Below are 20993 nucleotides of genomic sequence, written 5' to 3'. Positions count from 1 at the left end.
TTTCTCACTTTTCTGGGGGTTTTTTCCTCCTTTTTTTTTCCTCCTTCTTTTTAGACCCAGTACAAAATGTGGTCCAGATCTTGGAGAAACAGTACTTGGAAGAGAAGCGGAGTGCTCTTGAGGAGCAGCGGCTGATGTATGAACGTGAGTTAGAGCTGTTGCGGCAGCAGCTCTCTCCAGAAAGGCAGCATCAGCATGGTAGCGACAGACTCTCCTACACTGCTCAGACTGCACAGCAGAAAGTAAATCTCTGGACAGAAGAGAGGTGAGAATACTGGAGTTAAAACAAAGGATTTAATAAGAACTACAAAGGGTGAAAGATGGGGCTTGAACCATCTGTCAGAAACTTACAGTATTTTTTGGTACAGTTGACATGCAGTACAAGATCTGCCTGCACCAAAGTGTTAGCATTTAATTTAGACTAGGTTCTGATGTGTAACGTGCATGCAAGATCTTCCTGTTTGATTTAAAACACAAATGAAATAAGAATTTAGCTTTTATTGATCAGCATTATAGCATTTTTTATTGTTTTTGTTGTTGGTTTTGGGTGGTGGTTTTGGTTTTTTTTGCTAGAAAAATGCTTCTGAAATGTTTGGTTTAGCAATTATTGTTTAAGTTACTTCTGGAAAGAAAGGAAAGGATACTGCAGAGGTAAATTTGTCAACTTGGACTAAGGGGTGCACTAAGGAGTATTGTGTGTTGAGGGTATACAATGAGAGCACGGTATTTTGCAATCTAAAACTATAAGAAATACAGAAAATGGGAGTCCTTAAATGTTGTATGTATGTGTTTCTAAAAGTAAGCCCAGCTTTGGAGGAGGACTGCTGTGTACTAGAGAACTGCAGAATAGTCAAATAGAGTATGTTTGAACTGTTTAAGAAGTAAAAGGCTAGCCTCTTTACAAAGGAATAGCATGGCACCTGAATGCAGCCTTGGTGAAAGATCGTCACAAGATTTGCAGGGGGAGTTTAAAAAATGGACTAGGAAGATGTGAGCAGAGTTTAAGCAGCATGTATGTGTTTGCATCTTGACAATGAGAGAAGCTTGCCCTTAGTATCATTGGGGAGAGAAGGACATCAGCTCCATGGAGAGAAGTTCTAGGGGCAGCAGCTGAGATTATTTATGTTTTCAGCATACAAATGAGTATTCTGTCATCGGGTTAATTCTTCAGGAAGAATGACTAGATATACTAACAGGTTTCTTGTAAGTTTCTTTTTAATCTATTTTCTCTTAAAACAGAAGCTTCATTATTCACTCAGCCTTTTTTTCTATATGTAGTAAGTTTGAGTGCTCTTTCCTATTTTGATTATTTTTGCTTTATTCTCCATCATTTAAAAAAAAATAATCCATGTACAAGAGGAGTCTAAACAAAGATAGCCAAGATTGTGTTGCAGTTTTCAAATTCAGAGTGTTAGAAATAGAACAGAACAGATCTTGGTTTAGTTTTTGTGCAAGGTTTTGTTTTGTAATTTCTGCCTGGTTTGGCCTGGGAACCTGAACAAATAACCTGTTAACCAGTGATGACTAGAACGTTTTCCATGGCAAGTAGAGGGAGAAGTAGTGCTGTGTTTCAACTTTAATTAAAAATAATTGTTTTCCCCTGTAAGACCTAAACCCAGAATAACTGGGAACTGAATGTAAAGCATTGCAGACGCCTGGTTGGCATTTGCAGGCTCTTTTAGGGCTGCAGAAGGAGTGCAAAATGAGAAACACGCTAGTTGGAACCATTGCTGTTCAGAACTGCTTTGAGCACAGCAAGGCCATCAAGAAATCATTGATAACCCACTTCAGTAGAAGAGATGAGAACTGGGCTTACTGGCCAGGGAAGCCATACCTCTAAAAAGATGCAACAGAAAGGAAAAGGAAGTAGCAAAAAACTTTTTACCTGTCCTTGCGAGTTGAGAAGAAAAAATTGTAATTGGTGAACTTAAAATTAACCAACCACCACAACCATGCAATGACATAAAAATGAGAATCTGGAGTGATATCAAGGCTAATATTCTGCCAGCCTTCTCTTCTCAGTAGTAGTTAGACGTTTCTTAGGAGGAGCTGTGCTTTGAACAAGCATTTTTGCCTCTGGATTGCATGGGTGAATGCTTTACTCTAACTGTTGAACTACTTGAAGACTGTACTTTGCATTGTAAAAAAAGGAGGAGAATGAATGCTCTTTGTAGCCATCAGTAAGGAGTCTGATAATGTTTTGGTGGCACTGCCATTGAATAAGCAGTTTCTGGAAGAACTAAATATCAGTTTCCTGTCCTCCAGAAGATCCTCTTATGTATACTTTTTATTTATTTATAGTTCTAGAAGAGGTTTGGGCTTCTGAAAAAAAAGGGCAAAAATTTTGAATCTTCTTAAATAAGAAACCAGAAAATAATCTTTGAGAGATTTCTGCTGTCAAAGCATGGCAACATGGTGCTGAGAGGGTGTTTACCAGCCAACTGGCCAGAGGGCAGGAAATGCAGGAAAAAATGGGAAGACTGGATGTAAAGAATATGCAAAAGAGCCAAACGTCTGGATTGCGCGGGATTTGATTAGTGCAGTTTTAGCTGTCGCTCTGTTGCCTTTGCAAATGAAGCTGAGCTCTACTGCATCAGCCAGCAAAATGAATGTAATAGGTATCAGATGTAGGCATGTGGTTGTATCTGTCAGAGCAGCTAGAACACATTGCACGGAGTTTATTCTGGCTTTATGCTGACAATGGAAAGACAGGTGATACCTGACCTGGCGTTAAAACCTGTTGGCATAAAGGTAACCAATTGTAACTTTGAACAAATTTAATTTGTTGGGGTGAGGAGGGGTGGTGGTGTACTGGACTAGAGGTTTAGTTCAGCATATTCTGTATCTGGCATTAGGAATCCCAGAGACTTGCAATGACACCTTGTGAGTGTCAGATGTAAGTTTCCCTTGTTTGGCTTAAATGATTGTTTCAGGATTTCATATTCAGCGGCTATTTGCTTCAGTTAATATCCTGGTGGAGCTTGTCATACATTGTGGGTTGTAAGAATGAAGAAATCCTATCTGAAACTTTTTTTTTTTGCTTAGGTTTCTGGAAGGGTGCTGGCACAGCTATGTACAGAAAAACACAACTGTAATGAGAACTACCCATAATAATTGGTTGAGTTACTCATAAGTCCTCCTTAGGAATGGTTTAAGACTCTTTCTCAAGCATCTAGCTAAGACAAGATTGGTGTGGGAGCCTCCCCAAAAAGCTTGCCAGATGCTGGTTTCCCGGATCAAGGAGGGGACTGGCTGTAGCTGAATCCCATGGCTCTTACAGCACTTACAGATCAAAGCTGCCTTCTGTTTCTCAAGCTAGGGCTGTCTTGCAGTGGTTGCAGGTGTAATGCACTCTCAGTATTAAGTACTACTTAATGAGTAATTCTTGACTCTGCCTTCATGTTCTGGGTGAATCCAAAATTATAGCTGTCTGTGGAATGTGTCACTCCCATGGTCTGGAATTGCTCATTTAATCTTGATGGCCTGGATAACAGAAGCAAAAGGCAGAGGGAAAGGAATTTTCTGTGTACCACTGGGAGCAGATATGGAGGAAGTGAACTAAAAATCTGCTGCTCGTAGCAGCTATTTTAAGATCCAACAAAACCCACCACTGTTGCAAACTTAGGCCAGGTAGGAGAGAGAGTCAAAGCTGCATGTTTTAGCGTGTTGAAGGCACTAAAATTCAGGGCTGCTTCTAACACTGTTCATCGTTTACCACTTTGATATGGTATCAGGGAACCAGCAGAGTGCAATTTGAATTACCCAGGCTGTTCTTTGGGATATTTTGAAAAAAGATAGCTGCTCAAGAAGAATTCTGTTGGGGACTGAAAGGCATATTAACAGTTGTTTGTGGTTTGTACTATAAAGACATACAAAAGATCTAAGCTTATCTGAATAAAGGCAAATAGGCGAACTTTGCCTGTATTCACAGCAAGGCCCATCAGCTTACTTGTTCCTCCTACACTTGTCTGTAATGTAATGTATTTTAAAGAAATTAGAAGTGTATGTGCACAAAGTGTAATGTATTTCAGTAGGACTTTGCATAGAAGAGCTAAAAAAAAAAAAAACATACAGGGGAGTGCTGGTCACAGAAATATCTGAAGTTTGATCATGAGTTTTATGAAGATGATGAGATGTAGTAAGTGCTGTTGGGATTACAAAGAAAGGCAGATAGGGGGACTTCACATTTGCTTAGAGGATAATTGTGATACTTCTTTTAAAAGAAGGCAAATTAAAGATGAGAATCCCAGGTGAGAGTGTATCTTAGTATTGCAGGTGGAGGTATAGTATGTGTCATAGCAGGTTTGCCAGGTGTTACGTTAGAACAGATTTGCTCAGACAGGCCTTAGAAACCTTTTTGGAATTTGTCCAGAGAGTGTTAACTTTACAGAGTGCACAGGCTTTAACCTGTGCTCATTCATCTATTACTTAAAAGGTACTTTGGGTATATAGGACTTAAAATTTTGAATATATTTTTTTTTTAATGTGTACACTTGAGATGGCTTAAGTATATGAAGGGAGGTCTAGGGGTCTATAGGACTGCAGAGCCCCTAGCTGTGATGTAAAGCTGTGGCATGCAGTAATTGCAGGTTCCAACATCATGATCTGAGGAAAAGCGGGTTTTATCTAGATGGAGTCTCACATGTTGGGACTGGTAGTTTCTGTGGAACAGGACTCCAGATTAAAGACAAAGACAGCTGCAATTATTTCATTTCTTGAAAATTAGGAATGTCCCTAGGGCTTTTAACAAATCATCACTGTAACAGCTCCCATAGTACTGTGCCCTTTTATTTGGGCATTACTGTGCTAGACTTATCTCAGCAGTTACAGGTTTGTTTAATATGTGATCACTGCTTTTCCTCAATAAAATTGTCTGACACTGTTTCTTGTTTGCTGACATAGTGCTATACAGCATTTCTTCTTCAACTTATTTCAGAAAAGTCTTTGTTAGCACCTCTATTTGCAGCTTTCCAATAATAGAAATAGGTTTCTGTGTATTTTTCATGTTACCTACTGCACCACAGGGATGAATTGTTTCGACAGAGCCTGGCTAAACTTCGAGAGCAGATAGTAAAGGCAAATACACTGGTGAGAGAAGCGAACTTCTTAGCAGAAGAAATGAGTAAACTAACAGATTATCAAGTAACACTTCAGATCCCTGCTGAAAACCTCAGTGCCAACAAAAAGGTAATGACAGCAAAGAATGTTGGAAAAGGTAGTTCTATGACTAATCTGTGTAGACATATATAACATTCATGTAACTTGAGGCCATAAAATGTTACTTTTGTTAGATTATGCATGGGCAAAATATGGGTGCTACCTGACTTTAATATATTTGAAAGTGAATAATTGTAAGTAAAAATGGGAACATAGCATTAAGTATGGTTTTTACCATTCTTTCAAGTGTTTGATCACCATATGTGCATGTGGTTTGTGAACAGACATTTGTGTTCTGTTGCTGTAAAACCTGCGTTTAATTATGTTTGCAAAAATTACCGGTTTTTGTTAGATGCCTACAATTTCTTTGTCTTAAAGGTTTTCTAGTTGTAGTGCTGCTGTAAATGTAATTATATCAATTAGGATAATATGCTTGTCATAAGTGATTTGATTGAGAGTGTTAATGTTCCTGTGTGAATGGTAGTTGTCTGAGAAGGACAAAGAAGTCTGGATCCTCAGAGATGTATGGGTATGCTGTGTTTGAGGACAGAGATAGTATGGCTGACATGCAGAGGGAAGCTGTATGTTCTGTATTTTATTCCTTTTTAGGAATGCAGTTTGAGTGAAGAGTTAAACTACTTACATGCACCTTTCCTGCAGTGATTATTTTTTCCTCTGATTTAGAGGGGTGCAATAGTAAGTGAGCCTGCTATTCAAGTGAGAAGAAAAGGAAAAGGTACTCAAGTGTGGACTATTGAGAAACTAGAGAACAAATTGATTGACATGAGAGACCTCTATCAAGAATGGAAGGAGAAAATTCCTGAGGTATTGTATATATTTTCTGAAGGGGATCAGAGGTGGAGTTTGTTTTCTTTTAATCCCTTTTAATATGTTGTACAGATAAAGTGCAATTATTTCATATATGAAAGGGTACAGTATGTGGTTTTTTGTACAGTATGTGCATGTGTTTTTTTAAAAAAAAACAAACAAAACTAGAAAAACTGTAACTAATGCTAAACATTTAAAATTCTCATGCAGAATAAAACACGGCTATGTCCTATCCTCACTTGTATTCTCAGATATAAGCGTGCTGAGGTCAGATATAATTGTGCTGAGGTAGTGACTCATGATACCACTAAGAGCCTCTCTTTACCTGGCATAATATAGGTGCCATGCAGATAGGCAGCAGCTCTGAATGGAAGCAGCAAACTGTATTAGAAATAAAATTATTAAATTGCTAAATTGATAATTATTAAATTATCAGTTATTAAGTGGTCAGTATCAAAGCTAGCAAGGATGCTGCTTAGATACACTCAAGGTGCATAACACATTAGTGGAGTAGAACTTGATCTTAAAATGTGAAATATTCTGTAATTTCATTTGTATATCCCCCAACCTTAAAGCAGTAAATAAATCAATTGAAGATAATTAGTCTACATCAGTATGTCCATCAAAACTAAGTGGTGTTTCCTGAGAATTTAAGTGGTAGGTTAGCCTTGAGAAATAAGCGTGAGGCTTGTCAAAAGCTTGCTTGTTTACTGGCAAGAGATAGATGTGAGATTTGGTGTTCTAGAAGACGTCCTCCAAGTATCCAGGTGGAAGTGCGTAGGAAGTATATCGTGCTGTCTTGTGGCTGATAAGGGAGCACCTAAATTACTTGTATAAAGAATCATTCTCAAATGTGTTTGAACAGCTGTTGTGCCTTTGTTACATGCCTTGGACAGGGCAATGGGAATCTCTAAAATCATAATACTGGGGAGGTCAAGCACTTCATCTGTGCCCATAAGACAATGATGATTTTGCTGCTGACTTTAGTAAGAACTGAGAGCACATCCTTTGAATATATTATGTCTGCCTGGACCAGGATTGTCCTTGCCATGACCTATGTCGTCCATAATGCACGTGTTCTATGTGCTACATAGAAACACATAGGTCAAATGCATGTGTTGAAGACAAAGGAGGAGGAGAAGGGAAGGAGCTAACAAGTCCATTGAGGACTGCATATCATGCTAGGAATCTACATGAGTTCTTTGTGGCTGTGTATGGGGTACTTGCGTAGAAAATGCTGCAGATGTGATCTCAGCTCTATGTGAGTCATAAGAATCACTTGTAGGCTTAAGTGGGAGTCATTCGCCATCTCCCCTTTTGCCCTTGTAGTGGTACCCAGCAGCCAGACCAGCTATTCAACCTGGGAATGATTTGTCCTCTCATTTAAAAAGTGTAAACAGAGCAGAAAAGTAAGGTGAAACTTCTTGATATCAATGGCTGCTGTGCTTGCTCATGGTAAAATCTGCTTTGTCTTGACATCACTAAAAAAATGCAGGTCATTGTATTACTATATCCCATAGTAAAGAAAGGATTGTATAATGTCTCATCTCAAAGATTTTGTTTCAGATTTGTGATATGCTTCTAGTTTCTTTCTACATGTATAACAGAAAGGAACAGAAAAGATTGGTAGTGACTTAATTTTTGTGCCATGATCTTATACTGTGTGGTTATTTGATTTTGTGTTCCCACGCTTACAGTTTTTGACATAACTTTTATGATCTTTAAAACAGATAAGGAAGCTCATTGGCAAAAGAGGCGATCCTTTTTACGAAGCACAAGAGAATCACAACCTAATTGGCGTCGCCAATGTGTTTTTGGAGTGCCTTTTCTCTGATGTGAAGCTGCAGTATGCTGTGCCCATCATCAGCCAGCAGGGAGAGGTAAAGCCAAAGAGTGCCCTGACACACGGTGTGCTGGGTGTCCCTGTGGGGGTAACGTGGCTGTGTGCTGGGAGGCTTCATGTACGCTGGGTTTTTTAACGAGCAAATGATGCTTAGTGTCTTGTTTTCCAGTGAATAAGTGTTTTGCAGATTGCTGTGTGTGTTTTCCGTTCAGTTGTTTACAGTTGCCTGGTTACTAAAATAGTAGAATGAAATTCTGACTGTCAATGCAGGTAACTGAGCAAACCCCAGCATATTAAGTTTCTGATGTATAGTCATGACACTGTATGTCTTTTCTGTTGTGTGTAAATTAAAAAGGTCAGTAGTTCTGCATACAAATAATTCTTTTTTTTTATTCCTTGCTCTTCTTTTTTGACATTGTTGCTTTTCATTTGGTGGTTGAGAGCTGTTCAGTTCTGTTTCTGCACATCTCCTAGAGTTAGATGTTTACCATGTTAATATCTTTAAGTCCCTTGTGCACAGGTTCTTAGTATTTGTCTTGCCTTAGGTTGCAGGACGGTTGCATGTTGAAGTAATGCGAGTCACTGGGTCTGTCCCAGAACGTGTAGTAGAAGGAGATGACTCATCTGAGAACTCCAGTGAGAGTGGGAGTCTGGAAGTCATGGATAACAATGGAGAAATTATTCATAGAGCAAAAAAGCTCTCATGCAGGGTGAGTGAGAACACATGATGAAGTTGACAGTTTCAGGCCTTTGTAACTATGTAGTTAGTCTGATGTAAAGTACTAAGCTATGTCGGCTATTGCTTGCTTAAAATTCTCTAAAGAGAAGAGAGAGACTTCTCTTGTTCCTGTTCAGCATAGGTCAGTCTAACTGGCTGTGGTTGCCAGTGGCTGAATTAATTCACATTAGTTCCTGGTATGTGCAGGTCTACATCATAAATACTGATGTTACAAGGACTGTCCTTCTTGGCAGATGCAGAAAGGGAAACAGTTTTTCTGTGTAACTATCTCCTATGGTTTGTTTGATCATCTAATGTAGTATCTATAGGGTGGTGTCTGGATTTCATTTCTTCTGTGATGAAGTGCTTCATTCTCCATTTGAGCTTATCAGCTTCCTCAAAGAAAACATGTACATGGGTGGGCTAGTTTAGATGCATGTAACTGCTTTGCTTGGATCTGCATTTCCATATATGCAAAATACAGATTTCTTAAATAGGAAAGCCTTAGAAAACAATTGAATGTGTCCTTTAAAAATTCTTCTTGGCTGTTGGTACTTTTGGATTAAATATTTAGTTTTTGAACAATTTACAATTGAAGAAGAAACAGTCATATTTATGAGAACATCTGTTTTGTCTTCTCAGGTAAAAATAAAAGAAGCAACTGGACTACCACCTAATCTCTCCAACTTTGTGTTTTGTCAATATACATTTTGGGATCAATGCAAGTCAACAGTAGCGGCACCAGTGGTAGATCCAGATGTGCCTTCACCTCAGAGCAAGGACGCTCATTTTACAGTGACCTTCTCTCACTGTAAGGTAACTACTTTTATTATGAAACAGTGTTACTGGGAGGATGGTATGTTTGAGATAAGCTATTTAGAATTTGAGCCTTGTTTTGCTGGGGGAAGAAGGAAGGAATCAAGTCATATAACTAATGACTTTTGACTATAGTTTAGAATGCCATAATATTTCACTTCATCACCTCTTCAAAATGCAGCAAAATGAAAAAATCTTGTAATTAGTGGTCTTTTAAATTCAGCTGTCATCTGTAATACATGGGGGATACTATAGTTTATATAATGACATCTTATTATATACTTGTTTAGTAAGCTCAGTAACTTAAAAAAGGTCATTGGAGCTGTGACATAATTTTTATGGAAATTTTCAAAGCTTGAAATGCAGTATGCAGAAGCAGGAATTGCTGAGATGATATGTTTCACAACTTTCTTGACCAGAGTTGAGCTTTATGGTCCAAACTGTATGGTTTTACCATGTGGGTAGTTAGTTGTTTGGTGTGTCCTTACAAACTAGTTGAGGAGATACAATTATTTCATTTGATTGGATGTGATTTGTTTTTTTCATTGACAGGACTATGTGGTGAATGTCACAGAGGAGTTTTTGGAGTTCATTTCAGAAGGAGCTCTTGCTATTGAGGTGTGGGGTCACAGATGTACTGGCAATGGCAGCTCTGTTTGGGAAGTTGATTCTCTTCATGCTAAAACTAGGACACTGCGAGACAGGTACGAATAAATTACACATGAATGCTTCCATCAGCTTTCCAAAGGCTTTCTAATACTTGTGGTGTACAAAATATAGTTTGGTGAGGCAACCATTAGTTTTTGTGGGGATGTCTTTTTAGGTGGAATGAAGTAACTCGAAGAATAGAAATGTGGATTTCCATACAAGAATTGAATGAGATGGGAGAATATACTGCAGTTGAACTCCATCAGGCAAAAGATGTAAACACAGGGGGGATTTTCCAGCTTAGGCAGGTACGTATCTTTTCATGTTGTCTTATTCATGCTTAAATTGATTCTTAATTTTATTCTTAGTTTCTCTCTGTTTTTCTCTCTCCCTCCCTGTCTTTCTTTCTATCTCTCAATTACCTGTTCAGGGTCATTCTCGCAGAGTTCAGGTGACGGTGAAACCCGTACAACATTCGGGAACGTTGCCTCTCATGGTAGAAGCAATTCTTTCAGTCTCTATAGGTGGTGTGACTGCCAGGTCAACCAAACTGCAAAGGGGCTTGGACAGCTACCAGGTAAGACAGTTACTTTTTCATGTGTTGATTTATTTTTTGGTTTTGTTTTGCTGTTCTAGAGCCAGCCCAACGTAGTTCCATAAGGGACCTTAGCACACTGATACATGATATGTAATTTTGCAGTTTTATATGTGGTTGAGGCTAATATGTATAATGTGAGCATATGGTGCTAAATCTGCTTCTTTTTTTGCTTATAACTCAGTGTATAACTGATAAAGAGCCAAGTATGTTATTTGACTATACAAAAAACAGCGGCAATATGGAAATTGTTTTTACCTTTGTGTGTAGAGGGGATTAATAGTAGATTCTTAGCTCCATTAGTTTCCCTGCCTTACAAGGATGGTGAAAATTGAGGAGGGGAAAAGCAGAAGGAAAAAAAAAATTCATAGAGAAAATGTCTTATAGTGAAGATACTGTTTATCTTTTCAAAAAGGACTGAGCTGTTACTTGATCAGAATCAGAAATAGCCATCACTGAATGTGAAGGGGCTATTTCATTTAGGAGAAAAAGTTCATAAGAAGTATAAATGGCTTCAAACTGATACTGGACAAATTCATATTGGAAATAAAGCATGCTTTTAACAGTGATGGCAAACAAAAAGTGGGATGAGCCACCCAGGGAAGTAAGGTGCCTTTTGTCAGAAGGGGTGCATGCAGAACCACAAGTAATTATAGCCTTAAATACAGATGAAACTGTAAAACGTGAAGATTGGTGATATGCTTGCTCAGTCCTTTTTCTGACACTGTATGATAAGGGCTTTTTAATAAATATATTCACTAGTACTCAAATCATGGATGAGATGCTATAGTCTGCAATGAAAAAAAATCTTTCTACCTGTTAATAAGACTTTGGTTATTAGAATGTTGTAATTTTAACATTTGACAAGTTTGTTTGTGGCAGAAATGTTTGTATTCAAGTTTTGGAGTATTTCTGTGAGTTTCTTTGAGAGAAATGCATGTTCTTTTGTGTTTTACAAAATTTATTTTCTCCTACCAGAAGGAGGAGGATGATGGTGGTGATATGGATAGTTACCAGGTATTGCTGCTGTTGCTGTCAATCCTGTGGCATGGGGCACACCTAATGCTAATAGCCAGCAACTTTCAAATGAACAAGCATACTGGAGCAAGCAAAAGCGGCTTTGAAATATATATATGCTGTGCATTTAAGAGGCTACCTGGGCTATAAAACACTGCTATTTCAGTTTACCTTGTGACTTTATACTCTTGCAGTGTGCTCTCTTCTCTAGTATTCAGAAGTAAGCTCTCCTAACTGGCTACATGAATTGCTATGTGAATAGCAATAATTAATTTAGAGTGAAAACAGTTTCCAGTGAATATCATAGGGAAAAGAACAACCACCTGTGGTTGCAGGCATCTTTCCCAGCCAAATTATACAGTACAGAGGGTTTTGTTTGTTTGTTTTCAAAAGAAAACATCGTAACCTTTTAAGTTGTACAGTTTTCTGAAATGCTAGTGGGGGAGAGAAAGGAGGATGCGAGTGTGAGGAATACAGAAGCTTCAGTGAAGCAATTTTTTTATCTACACAAAAACAAACCTTGAGCCTGGCTTTTTGTGTGATAAGTGAATATAGGACAGTCACAGTTTAGAAAGCATAACAGAAGAATCATTTAAAAGGCAATGAAGGGCAAAAGAGGAAATGCCTAAAAAAGTAAAACACGTTACAGATCTCTCCATGGAAGTCTTATTTCTAGTAGGCAGCTTTACAGAAGTAAAACCAGTTAGGTGAGAATGCTGACATCTCTTAAGATAATGTATTAGGTTTTACAGCAATCTCCGAGATACCAGTTAGGTACTAACTTCTTGCGGGCTGTTTATGCGCTTTCTGACTTATCACAGAGAAGAACGAACCAGATTTTCTGTGATACCACAAAGCATGATTGCATGATGGGTTTTGTTTGCATGAGAAATCTTTTAATTGCACTGATAGCAGCTGCTAGCAATGGAATTTTGTGCAGGTTTGAGGGCGTACTGATCTGTCTAATCTTCAGGAGAACTTATGATCAACTGATGATACCTGTTTTTCCTATTCCATATGCTGTTAAAAAGTTTGATTACCACTTCTGGATTAATTAGCTTATGGTGTATAATTCTGTTCAGCAACTGAGGTAGTCACATTTTCTTTTCCTCCTGTTGGAATTTGAGACTTGAAAGCAAATAAGCTTCCATTCCTGTGTGATGAGGTGCTTAATCAGTGTGCATGTCATTCGGGGGGGAAAAAGTTTTCTGCATCATGCAAGTTGTTTAATATCAATTCTGATTAAATTATCACAAAATTCACTGCCCTTTAATCTTAACCATGTAGCCTAATAATTTTATTTTCTCTTTCCATGTTAGGAAGAAGACTTAAACTGTGTACGAGAAAGATGGTCTGATGCATTGATAAAACGCAGAGAATACTTGGATGAGCAGATTCAAAAGATCAGCAATAAACAAGGTTTGATGCTTAAAGTACCTGTCATAAGTACTTTACTCCCTATACCACAAAAAATGTATCTCATATATAATATTAATCTCTTTCACTGTAGAAAAATCTGAGGATGATATAGAACGAGAAGCTCGGCTGGTTGAACAGTGGGTAGGGCTGACAGAAGAGAGGAATGCGGTGTTTGTTCCAGCACCAGGCAGTGGAATTCCCGGTGCCCCTGCAAATTGGTATGTTCAGAAAAACCATTGGAGTGGTTAGCTTTTTCTACATGAACATTGCACACTACAAGGTAAAAATCTGAGGATGTTTTAGAGCTTTCTATGTTTTCCTGTAATGCTACCAATTATACTCAGCTGGCAGAAGGTTAGAAGGTCAGGTACTGGTCTGAATGTAAGAAAGGTTTGCTTAGTTAACATATTATATAAAGTAGCTTTGAGATAGCTTTCAAGGTCTGAAAATCACCTTTGAATTTAACATAGTATTTTATACTTTCAGAATTCTGAGAGAGTTATTCTGTAGTTTGACTCCTTTCAAAAAAACCAAGTGGTTCAAAAATTAATGGTAGAACATGTGATAATTTCATTGATAAGGGGTGGGGAGGGAAGAAGTTCTGATTTTTAAAGGATGTGTTCTCTTTTCTCATTTAATTTCATTTAAATTTGTGTTTTAACTAAGATCACTGGAACTGACATGCAAAAATGAGGAATGCAACATGTTAGATTTGGGAAAGTGTGGACAAGAAATAGTGCTCTAATCAAGTGTACACTGATGTCTCTGATAATATCTAATACCTCTTCTTCATTGGGTGAATGATGTAATGATAATCTTTCCTCGCCGTTTTTTTCCCTTATCCACCTGAAGTGTGCTGTGGTCATACAGCGAAAAGTGTATTTATTGATATAAAGACTGTGCCTTGCCAGTAGTTACATATTCAGTTGTTTGGAAAGTTGCTAACCTTTATGTATGAGATGACTGCAACCAGTTAACTTCATAAGAAACAGAACGGGATGTTTAAAACTTGTCATCCTCACAGCAACTGAAATGTGCTGTGCGGTGTGAATTAAGTTTTGGTAAAGCAGTACATTTAGCTGCATGTGTAGATAAACAAAACATTGTCTGTGTAACATAGACATTCAAATTAGCCATCAAAATGTTGACAGGTTTAGTAATTGGTTACAGTTAATATGAATCTTGCATGGAGATCTGTTTGCCCAAATTAGCTTAGGTATGTATTTGCCATCCTTGTTGACAGTTGTTTGTTTTGTTTCAGGATTCCACCTGCAGGAATGGAAACACATATACCTGTCCTCTTCCTTGATTTGAATGGTATGTTGTAATGGCAGATTAAGAAACCTGGGAGGGGAGAAATTAGTTTGGATTGATAAATTGATAATGGAAAAATTAACCTGAAATGTCTGAGAAATCAAAACAAGTCCTGGCAGTGTCACTGTCTGATATGGCTTGTAAAATTATTTTTCTTCTGATTCTGTATGTTGGAATAATTATCTGTAGAGGCTTAAACAGCTGGTTTAATGAAGAGTGTGTTAAGACTACAATGAGTGTTTTGTTCAGAGAATCTAAGTGTTCTCCCTTTGAAGGTATTCAGTTTTATATGTGAGAAGTGTGCAAGAATATATATTCTTAGGACACAGATACACTGTAAGCAACAAGAGACTAGAGTTAGCACCACGTTTAAGGACTATTTAGGAAACAAGTCTGTAAGTATAAACTTGGACATGAAGCAGAGGAGGATCCACAGGCCTTGTCACATCCAGCACTTCAGTGGGCTACTAGAGATGTTTATATAGGCAACAAATTAATATCTGCTTTAGAAGCTGCTTTTGGAAAACAATATACATTCCTTCCTTTATGCTCATGAGAAATGTTTTTATTTGTTTATCAGCAGAGATTAGCAAATAGAAGATCAAATAGGATATTTAAACAGATTGATGGATCATTGCACAACTTTTTTTTTATTAGCTAAAAGCCTAATGTAGCCGGAACTGCTTTTCTCAATTTAAAGACTCCCTGATACATCAGAAGTGATTTAACTAAGAGATAAGCTGGGTAGGCTGACAGGTGAATAAATCAGAAATTTTCTGGCTGGGTAAGTTAATGTTATGAATACCTAGAAAGAGTTTAGAATTCCATTTAGGTTGTGCAAGAATGTGTTCAGGCTGAGCCTTAGCCTGGTTTTACTTCCCTTCTTTTGTATGCTGAAATTGTCTTCAAAAAATTTGCATGGTAATAAGATTAATTAGGATTAAATGTATTATGAAATATGGGTAGGACTTTATTACAACTTTGTATTTCAACTTTGCCTCTATATATTAATATCCTTTGGTATAAAACTATTTCATTCTTTGCACATTTGTTTCATTAGCTGATGACCTCAGTGCCAATGAACAACTTATAGGTCCCCATGCATCAGGAGTTAACTCAATACTACCAAAGGAGCATGGGAGTCCATTCTTTTATCTGCCGATCATAAAACACAGTGATGATGAGGTAAACTGTTAGCAAGCCTCCTTCTTGACAACTGCAGCTTATGTTAACACTTTCTTCGTGTGTTTTATTTTCTACTTGTTATGTATTTAATCACTATTATTACTATATTTTTGTCTTAGAAGTACCATCTATATCTAGTGCTGCCTTTATTTTCTGGCCTATTTCTTTAAAATTTAAGAGGATAATGACTTGTTAGCCCTTCTTCCTTAATTCGGAGGTGACAAGTCTTAGCTCTTCTTGGTGAAAGAGTAATTCAGCTGCCTGACTCAAAATCCGTTCTTCTTTCCTCACCCCTTCATCATTCCTCTTTCAGGCTCTTGATTCTTCAGAGAAAACTACTTCATTTATTGTGCACACTAGGCAAAGCTTAATGTTTAAATAACTTTTTCCTTTGTAGTACACAATTACTTTTTTAAAGATAAAGTTTGGGAATTGTTGGAAATGAATGATTCTGAATACATTTTGGAATTTCTTAACTCATTTCTTCCACCTTCTGTGCCAACTCAGGCCATTGCTTAAGAGACCATTTCCAGAATAAACAGGATGCCGAAGTTGGGGAGGAGGCAGGGGGAAGGGAAAAGACGTTCTGCAGGACAGGAGTATGTTTATTCTGTATAGGCCTTTATAACCTAATCCAATACAGATCCAAGATTTGCCATTTAATTTGATAAACTTTTAATACAGTTGCAATAGGATTTGTATTCCTTCCTCCAGTCTTGCTTCTGCTTTCCTCTCTGCCTCCGTGTGAAGACTTCCTTCTGAAGCAGTGTTTGCACAATGCAGGGATTGTGCTCACAATTGTGTTCCCCAATATCTTAACAGCTCTCTTATGCTCTTCTGATAAATTCCTCACTGTGAAAAGGAGGTTTGACCTCATTTTGTTCAATGATGCTTATTTTTCTTTCGTTAAAGAATTGCTTTACTTCATGTTAAATCACTGCAAATTATACCTTTTGTTAGAGTAATTTGAGTCTTTGATTTCCCTTTCCTTCCTCTATTTCATTTGTCTGCGTAGGTTTCAGCCACTGCTGCTTGGGACTCTTCTGTCCATGATTCAGTGCACCTGAATAGGGTAACTCCTCAAAATGAGAGAATTTACTTGATAGTGAAGACTACTGTGCAGCTCAGCCATCCTGCTGCAATGGAACTGGTATTACGCAAAAGGATTGCGGCCAATATTTATAACAAGCAGGTAAGAAGTTAACATATCATTTTATTATTATTGTTTGATATCCTTAATTTTATGAATGTGTTTTCTTAGCTGCTTGCTTCATTTTGTGTAAGTTTGGTTCCTCCAGTTGTTATGAAAGACAAACAAAAAATAGATTATTATAGGCTGCAGTGAAGCTGTGCACTTCTGGTATATGCCTTTGAACTGTCCATTTTTCAACCTGATTTTGTTCAGAGTGTAACAGGTGCTACTTTTATAACAAAAAAGGAGTTTACCTTCTTGTCTGTACGACTCAAAATGTTCTTTGATTCAGAGAACTTTGCAGTAGCTTATCTAATACAGGGTCACTGTAGCCACTCTATTCCTGAAAACATCTTTGGTGCCTTCAGATGTTCAGTGTAAACACCATATATCTTTTTTCTTTCTCTTTGCTACTTTCTCTGTTAATTAGAGACTAGGCTTGTTTCCCACCACTACCCAAACGTATACGTTCTCTAACCCACTTTTACCTGATGATCTCTGATAGAGCGTTTACTTTGGCCACAAGAGTGGTTGCTGTTCCCTTGCTTTGCTGCTTCGTGGCTTTAGAAAATGAGATGCTCTCTGAAATCATGTTCCTTTCTGTTTGCTAGATGATTGAGACCAAGAGCATATTTCAGAATTGCTTCAGATTTTGCAATGCAGTGGGGAGAGGAGCACAAAACAGCTGTTTTACTACTAAGCAACTTACTAAGCAGATGAATTCCACGCCTTTTTGTATTTGTTGTATTGTCCTTTGCTAGTTTTGTTTGTCTAAAATGCTTTATTAGATGAAAGTTAAGTTTACAGTTAGTGATGTGAGGGCTAACTAACCTGACAATGAAGCATGCTAAGCTTGTGATTACAACAGTGAAAACTCTGGTTACTGTTTCAGTTATGGCTAGAAAGCAGAGTTATGCTTTGCTATTGCAAAAGGAATTTTCTACCTGTTGAACAGACTGACAAAATGAGAAATGTTGGTATCTGTACATTCTTACAGCCACAGTTTCTCAGTTACAAGTTACTATGCGAGCGTAGGGCTGTAAAGAGTGCTTAAAGGATCATTAATGCTAAAAAGGAACTTACGGTCCTGAAAAATGTGCTTTTGTGGTAAAATAAAATTTTTCATTGCGGCCTTTTAATTCTTAGAATGTAATAATTATTGTCAAAACAATAATTGAAAATTACCTTTTCTAGAGTTTTACTCAGAGCCTGAAAAGGAGAATATCCTTGAAAAATATATATTATGCCTGTGGAGTGACCTATGAAATAGTATCCAATATACCAAAGGTAAATTATACCATATTTTTGTCGTAAATTCACTGAAAGGAAGAGAATGACCTACTGCAGTGGGTGATACTGATTGGGAAGTAAATGTCCTGCTTTGCTAAGAGGAGGCAGCTTCCCAAAGTGTATATCCTGGAGTTCAGTGGTGAGATCACGTTTACCTTTAAACAGTTGAAAACTGTAGGGATTTTATTTTCTCTTCTACTGTGTTTAACTGAGTTCTTGTAGTAGAGCTATTTTTGAAATGATATTAGTGTCTACAGAGAGAATATAGAGGATACTCAGAGGGATGTTCAGGTCAGTGAAAACAGAATAGCTGGGAAAATGAATTTGCAGGAATATAAATTGCTTTTTATAGAAAAAACTGGTACAAATTGTAAATCTACTATTAAATTTATTTTAAAGGTAAACTGGACAAATGAAAATGTAAATAGTCTCATCACCATGTAATTGTCACTTTTGTGCAGTAGTACTTAAAATTTAAACTCTAGTGAGATCACATAGAATATTTAAGATTTGGGAAGGAAGTTGCATTTACTTGCCTAGGAAGTTGTCATTAGTTAATCCTTAACATATGCGATTTCAGGTTATATATGCATTATTTCTAGAAGTACATTGACTACAGCAAAAGTGCAAAACTTCTCCCAAGCATGACCTCTTCTTAACTCAGCATCATTTACATCTGTATTGAAAAGTCCTGGATCGTTGATTATAATTAGGATTACTGATTAAGTTAAGGATTATTGATCCAAATTAATTTCTGGATTTAGATTGTCTAAAGAAGTGATTTAATACATTAAAAACAATAGGTTTTACTTTTTAAAAACTTCAGTAGTGTAACTTTTAATTTAGGCTACAGAAGAAATTGAGGATCGCGAGACCTTAGCGTTGATGGCCGCAAGGAGTGAGAATGAGGGCACATCCGATGGTGAAACGTACATTGAAAAATACACACGTGGTGTGCTGCAAGTGGAGAACATTTTGAGCCTTGAACGACTAAGACAGGCAAGGAAAAGGCACTTCTTGCACCTTTTGAACTGGATTATGAGAATTCAAGTAGAGATGATTGATCTTTTAAAAATATTAAGTGTTGGTTGTTTTTTAGTTTGGTTTTTTTTGAGAGAACATTGGACAGATAAATGTAAGACTAAGTTACTTATGTGAAATACAGAATCCCAATAGTGGTGGGTCTAGTAACTGTAGCTGGCTATGGTGTAGTACGCAGAACCTGAACAGGCAAAGGCCAAACAATGAATTTCAGGTACAGATTTTGGTGGTGGTATGTGCAAATTAAGATTTGTAAATGCAAGCCCTGTTTGCTGTTGTTAGCCACACTGAAAAAAGTTTATATTCTGCTTGATCATTTCTCATGAGGAGACCATGGCATTATTTTTAGTGTGTTCTTTTCTTAAAACAGGCAGTCACAGTCAAAGAGGCACTCTCCACCAAAGCGAGAAACATCCGCAGAAGCATCAGCACTCCAAATGTCCACAATGTAAGAACCCTTTATCCTCTGGTAGATTAGTACTAATGGGGCAGGAGGGTGCTGTTTGTGTGCTGGTGTAACGTTTGCGCAATGTGATATGGTAATGATTATTCTGAGCTAGGACTAACCAACCTGTAGGAAAGTTGTCATGAATGAAAACAAAAACTCAAAACCCCTCCCCACAACTGTCCATCCTAGCAGATAACAAAGTTGACAGGGAAGTGGGAGGATTGGTCGAAACTCTTCTCCTTTTATAAGCATATTCGTTTTGGAAGTAGTTTAGGATGACAACTGCCCTGATTCAGATTACTTTTACCTCAAAGTCCCTTTAATTTTTTTCATAGTGTAAGGGATAGTTTCCATTTCATGTACGTTTTATGTGTTCTCCTGTCACCCACTCATACAGCACAAACATAGCTGTCCTTATAAATAATCTTATCTGAAAAGAGAGAACAGAAAAGTTGTTAGGACTAAATGATCACAGTGTTTCCTCAAGGCATTATATTTTATAAATAAAAGGTAGGCATTTTGTCATTCTGCCTTTTGGTGTTCTGTAGGTATCCTGTAGCCGACTAGATCTTTCTGCCTGTGATGAAGATGATAAGGTATGTAAATGTGACAACAAATGGCACGCATTCTCAGATTCCCCCCCCCCCCCCCCCCCTTGAAGCAAGATCTGAGAATTGAAAAAAATAGGAGAACAGTATTTTTAACTGTGTGTTTACATAATATATCTTCAAAATGCTGCACTAATTACATATTATTTTGAATTAAACCTTCTTATCCTTCTCTGCTCTTCATATTAGAAGTGTAGAAACTGATATTTAAGAAGGGGGAAGTTATAGCAAAACTTAATATACTTCACTGAAAAGTTAATTAGCTTCTAAACAATCCGTTTGTGTGAGACAGAAAATTGTCTTAAGTCAGTAACTTCACATTCCTTCGGTTTGTTTTTTTTTTAAAAAAACAAACCTCCCTTTGAGTTTACCTATTAATTTTTCCATGTTTGCCTGTATCAGCATGCATATTTATGTGTTTTTGTTTCTTAGGGTTGGTCTGAAAGTCACCTAGATATATCTGACTGTTCTTCCAGTTATCAAGATGTATCATGCTATGGTACTTTACCCAGGGAATCACCTCGCAAAAGCAAAGATGGCAGTGGTGAGACTTTAAAGTATATATGTAATGACAGTGTTTGTGGTTTTTAAACTACTGCATTAAACTGAAAATTAAATTCTCAGTGCTCCTTTCCTACTAAATGCATTATCCAGCTTCTTGCTTTAGCAGCTAAACATAATCTAGAAGTAGGGGAGAAATGGAGAAATGCATTAAGACATCCAGGAAAGGATGGGAAGTTGGTGGTGTCCAAAAAAATCAGAGGAAGGCAGAAGAACAAGCTAAATGTGAATCAAAACAGTAGCGGGGGGGGTGGGGTGGGGGGGAACAAAAAGGAGCTGCTGTTGTTTTATGAATTTCAAAATGAAGATGCTT

General features: G+C 37.5%; 1 protein-coding gene across 6 annotated transcripts in view; it reads left to right on the top strand.

The window, feature by feature from the left end:
- The window catches only part of KIF13A (kinesin family member 13A), a 120477-nt gene that overhangs the window by 86984 nt on the left and 12500 nt on the right, over window positions 1-20993 (top strand). For 4 of the 6 annotated variants that reach the window (XM_072853337.1, XM_072853339.1, XM_072853340.1 and 1 more), the window contains exons 17-36: window positions 55-265; window positions 5025-5187; window positions 5842-5982; window positions 7716-7865; window positions 8374-8538; window positions 9189-9362; window positions 9915-10066; window positions 10186-10318; window positions 10441-10587; window positions 11584-11622; window positions 12942-13041; window positions 13133-13259; window positions 14303-14358; window positions 15416-15540; window positions 16556-16732; window positions 17927-18019; window positions 18869-19021; window positions 19434-19511; window positions 20060-20107; window positions 20552-20663. In XM_072853337.1, coding sequence (XP_072709438.1) covers window positions 55-265; window positions 5025-5187; window positions 5842-5982; window positions 7716-7865; window positions 8374-8538; window positions 9189-9362; window positions 9915-10066; window positions 10186-10318; window positions 10441-10587; window positions 11584-11622; window positions 12942-13041; window positions 13133-13259; window positions 14303-14358; window positions 15416-15540; window positions 16556-16732; window positions 17927-18019; window positions 18869-19021; window positions 19434-19511; window positions 20060-20107; window positions 20552-20663 — 2544 coding nt within the window. The remainder of the gene's footprint in view (window positions 1-54; window positions 266-5024; window positions 5188-5841; window positions 5983-7715; window positions 7866-8373; window positions 8539-9188; window positions 9363-9914; window positions 10067-10185; window positions 10319-10440; window positions 10588-11583; window positions 11623-12941; window positions 13042-13132; window positions 13260-14302; window positions 14359-15415; window positions 15541-16555; window positions 16733-17926; window positions 18020-18868; window positions 19022-19433; window positions 19512-20059; window positions 20108-20551; window positions 20664-20993) is intronic. The other 2 variants (XM_072853338.1, XM_072853343.1) reach the window with 1 other exon arrangement.

Source organism: Ciconia boyciana, chromosome 2 (assembly GCF_034638445.1).
Source record: "Ciconia boyciana chromosome 2, ASM3463844v1, whole genome shotgun sequence".
Lineage (NCBI taxonomy): Eukaryota > Metazoa > Chordata > Aves > Ciconiiformes > Ciconiidae > Ciconia > Ciconia boyciana.
The sequence above is the reverse complement of the archived record's forward strand: the minus strand, read 5'-3'. Positions and strand labels throughout refer to the sequence as shown.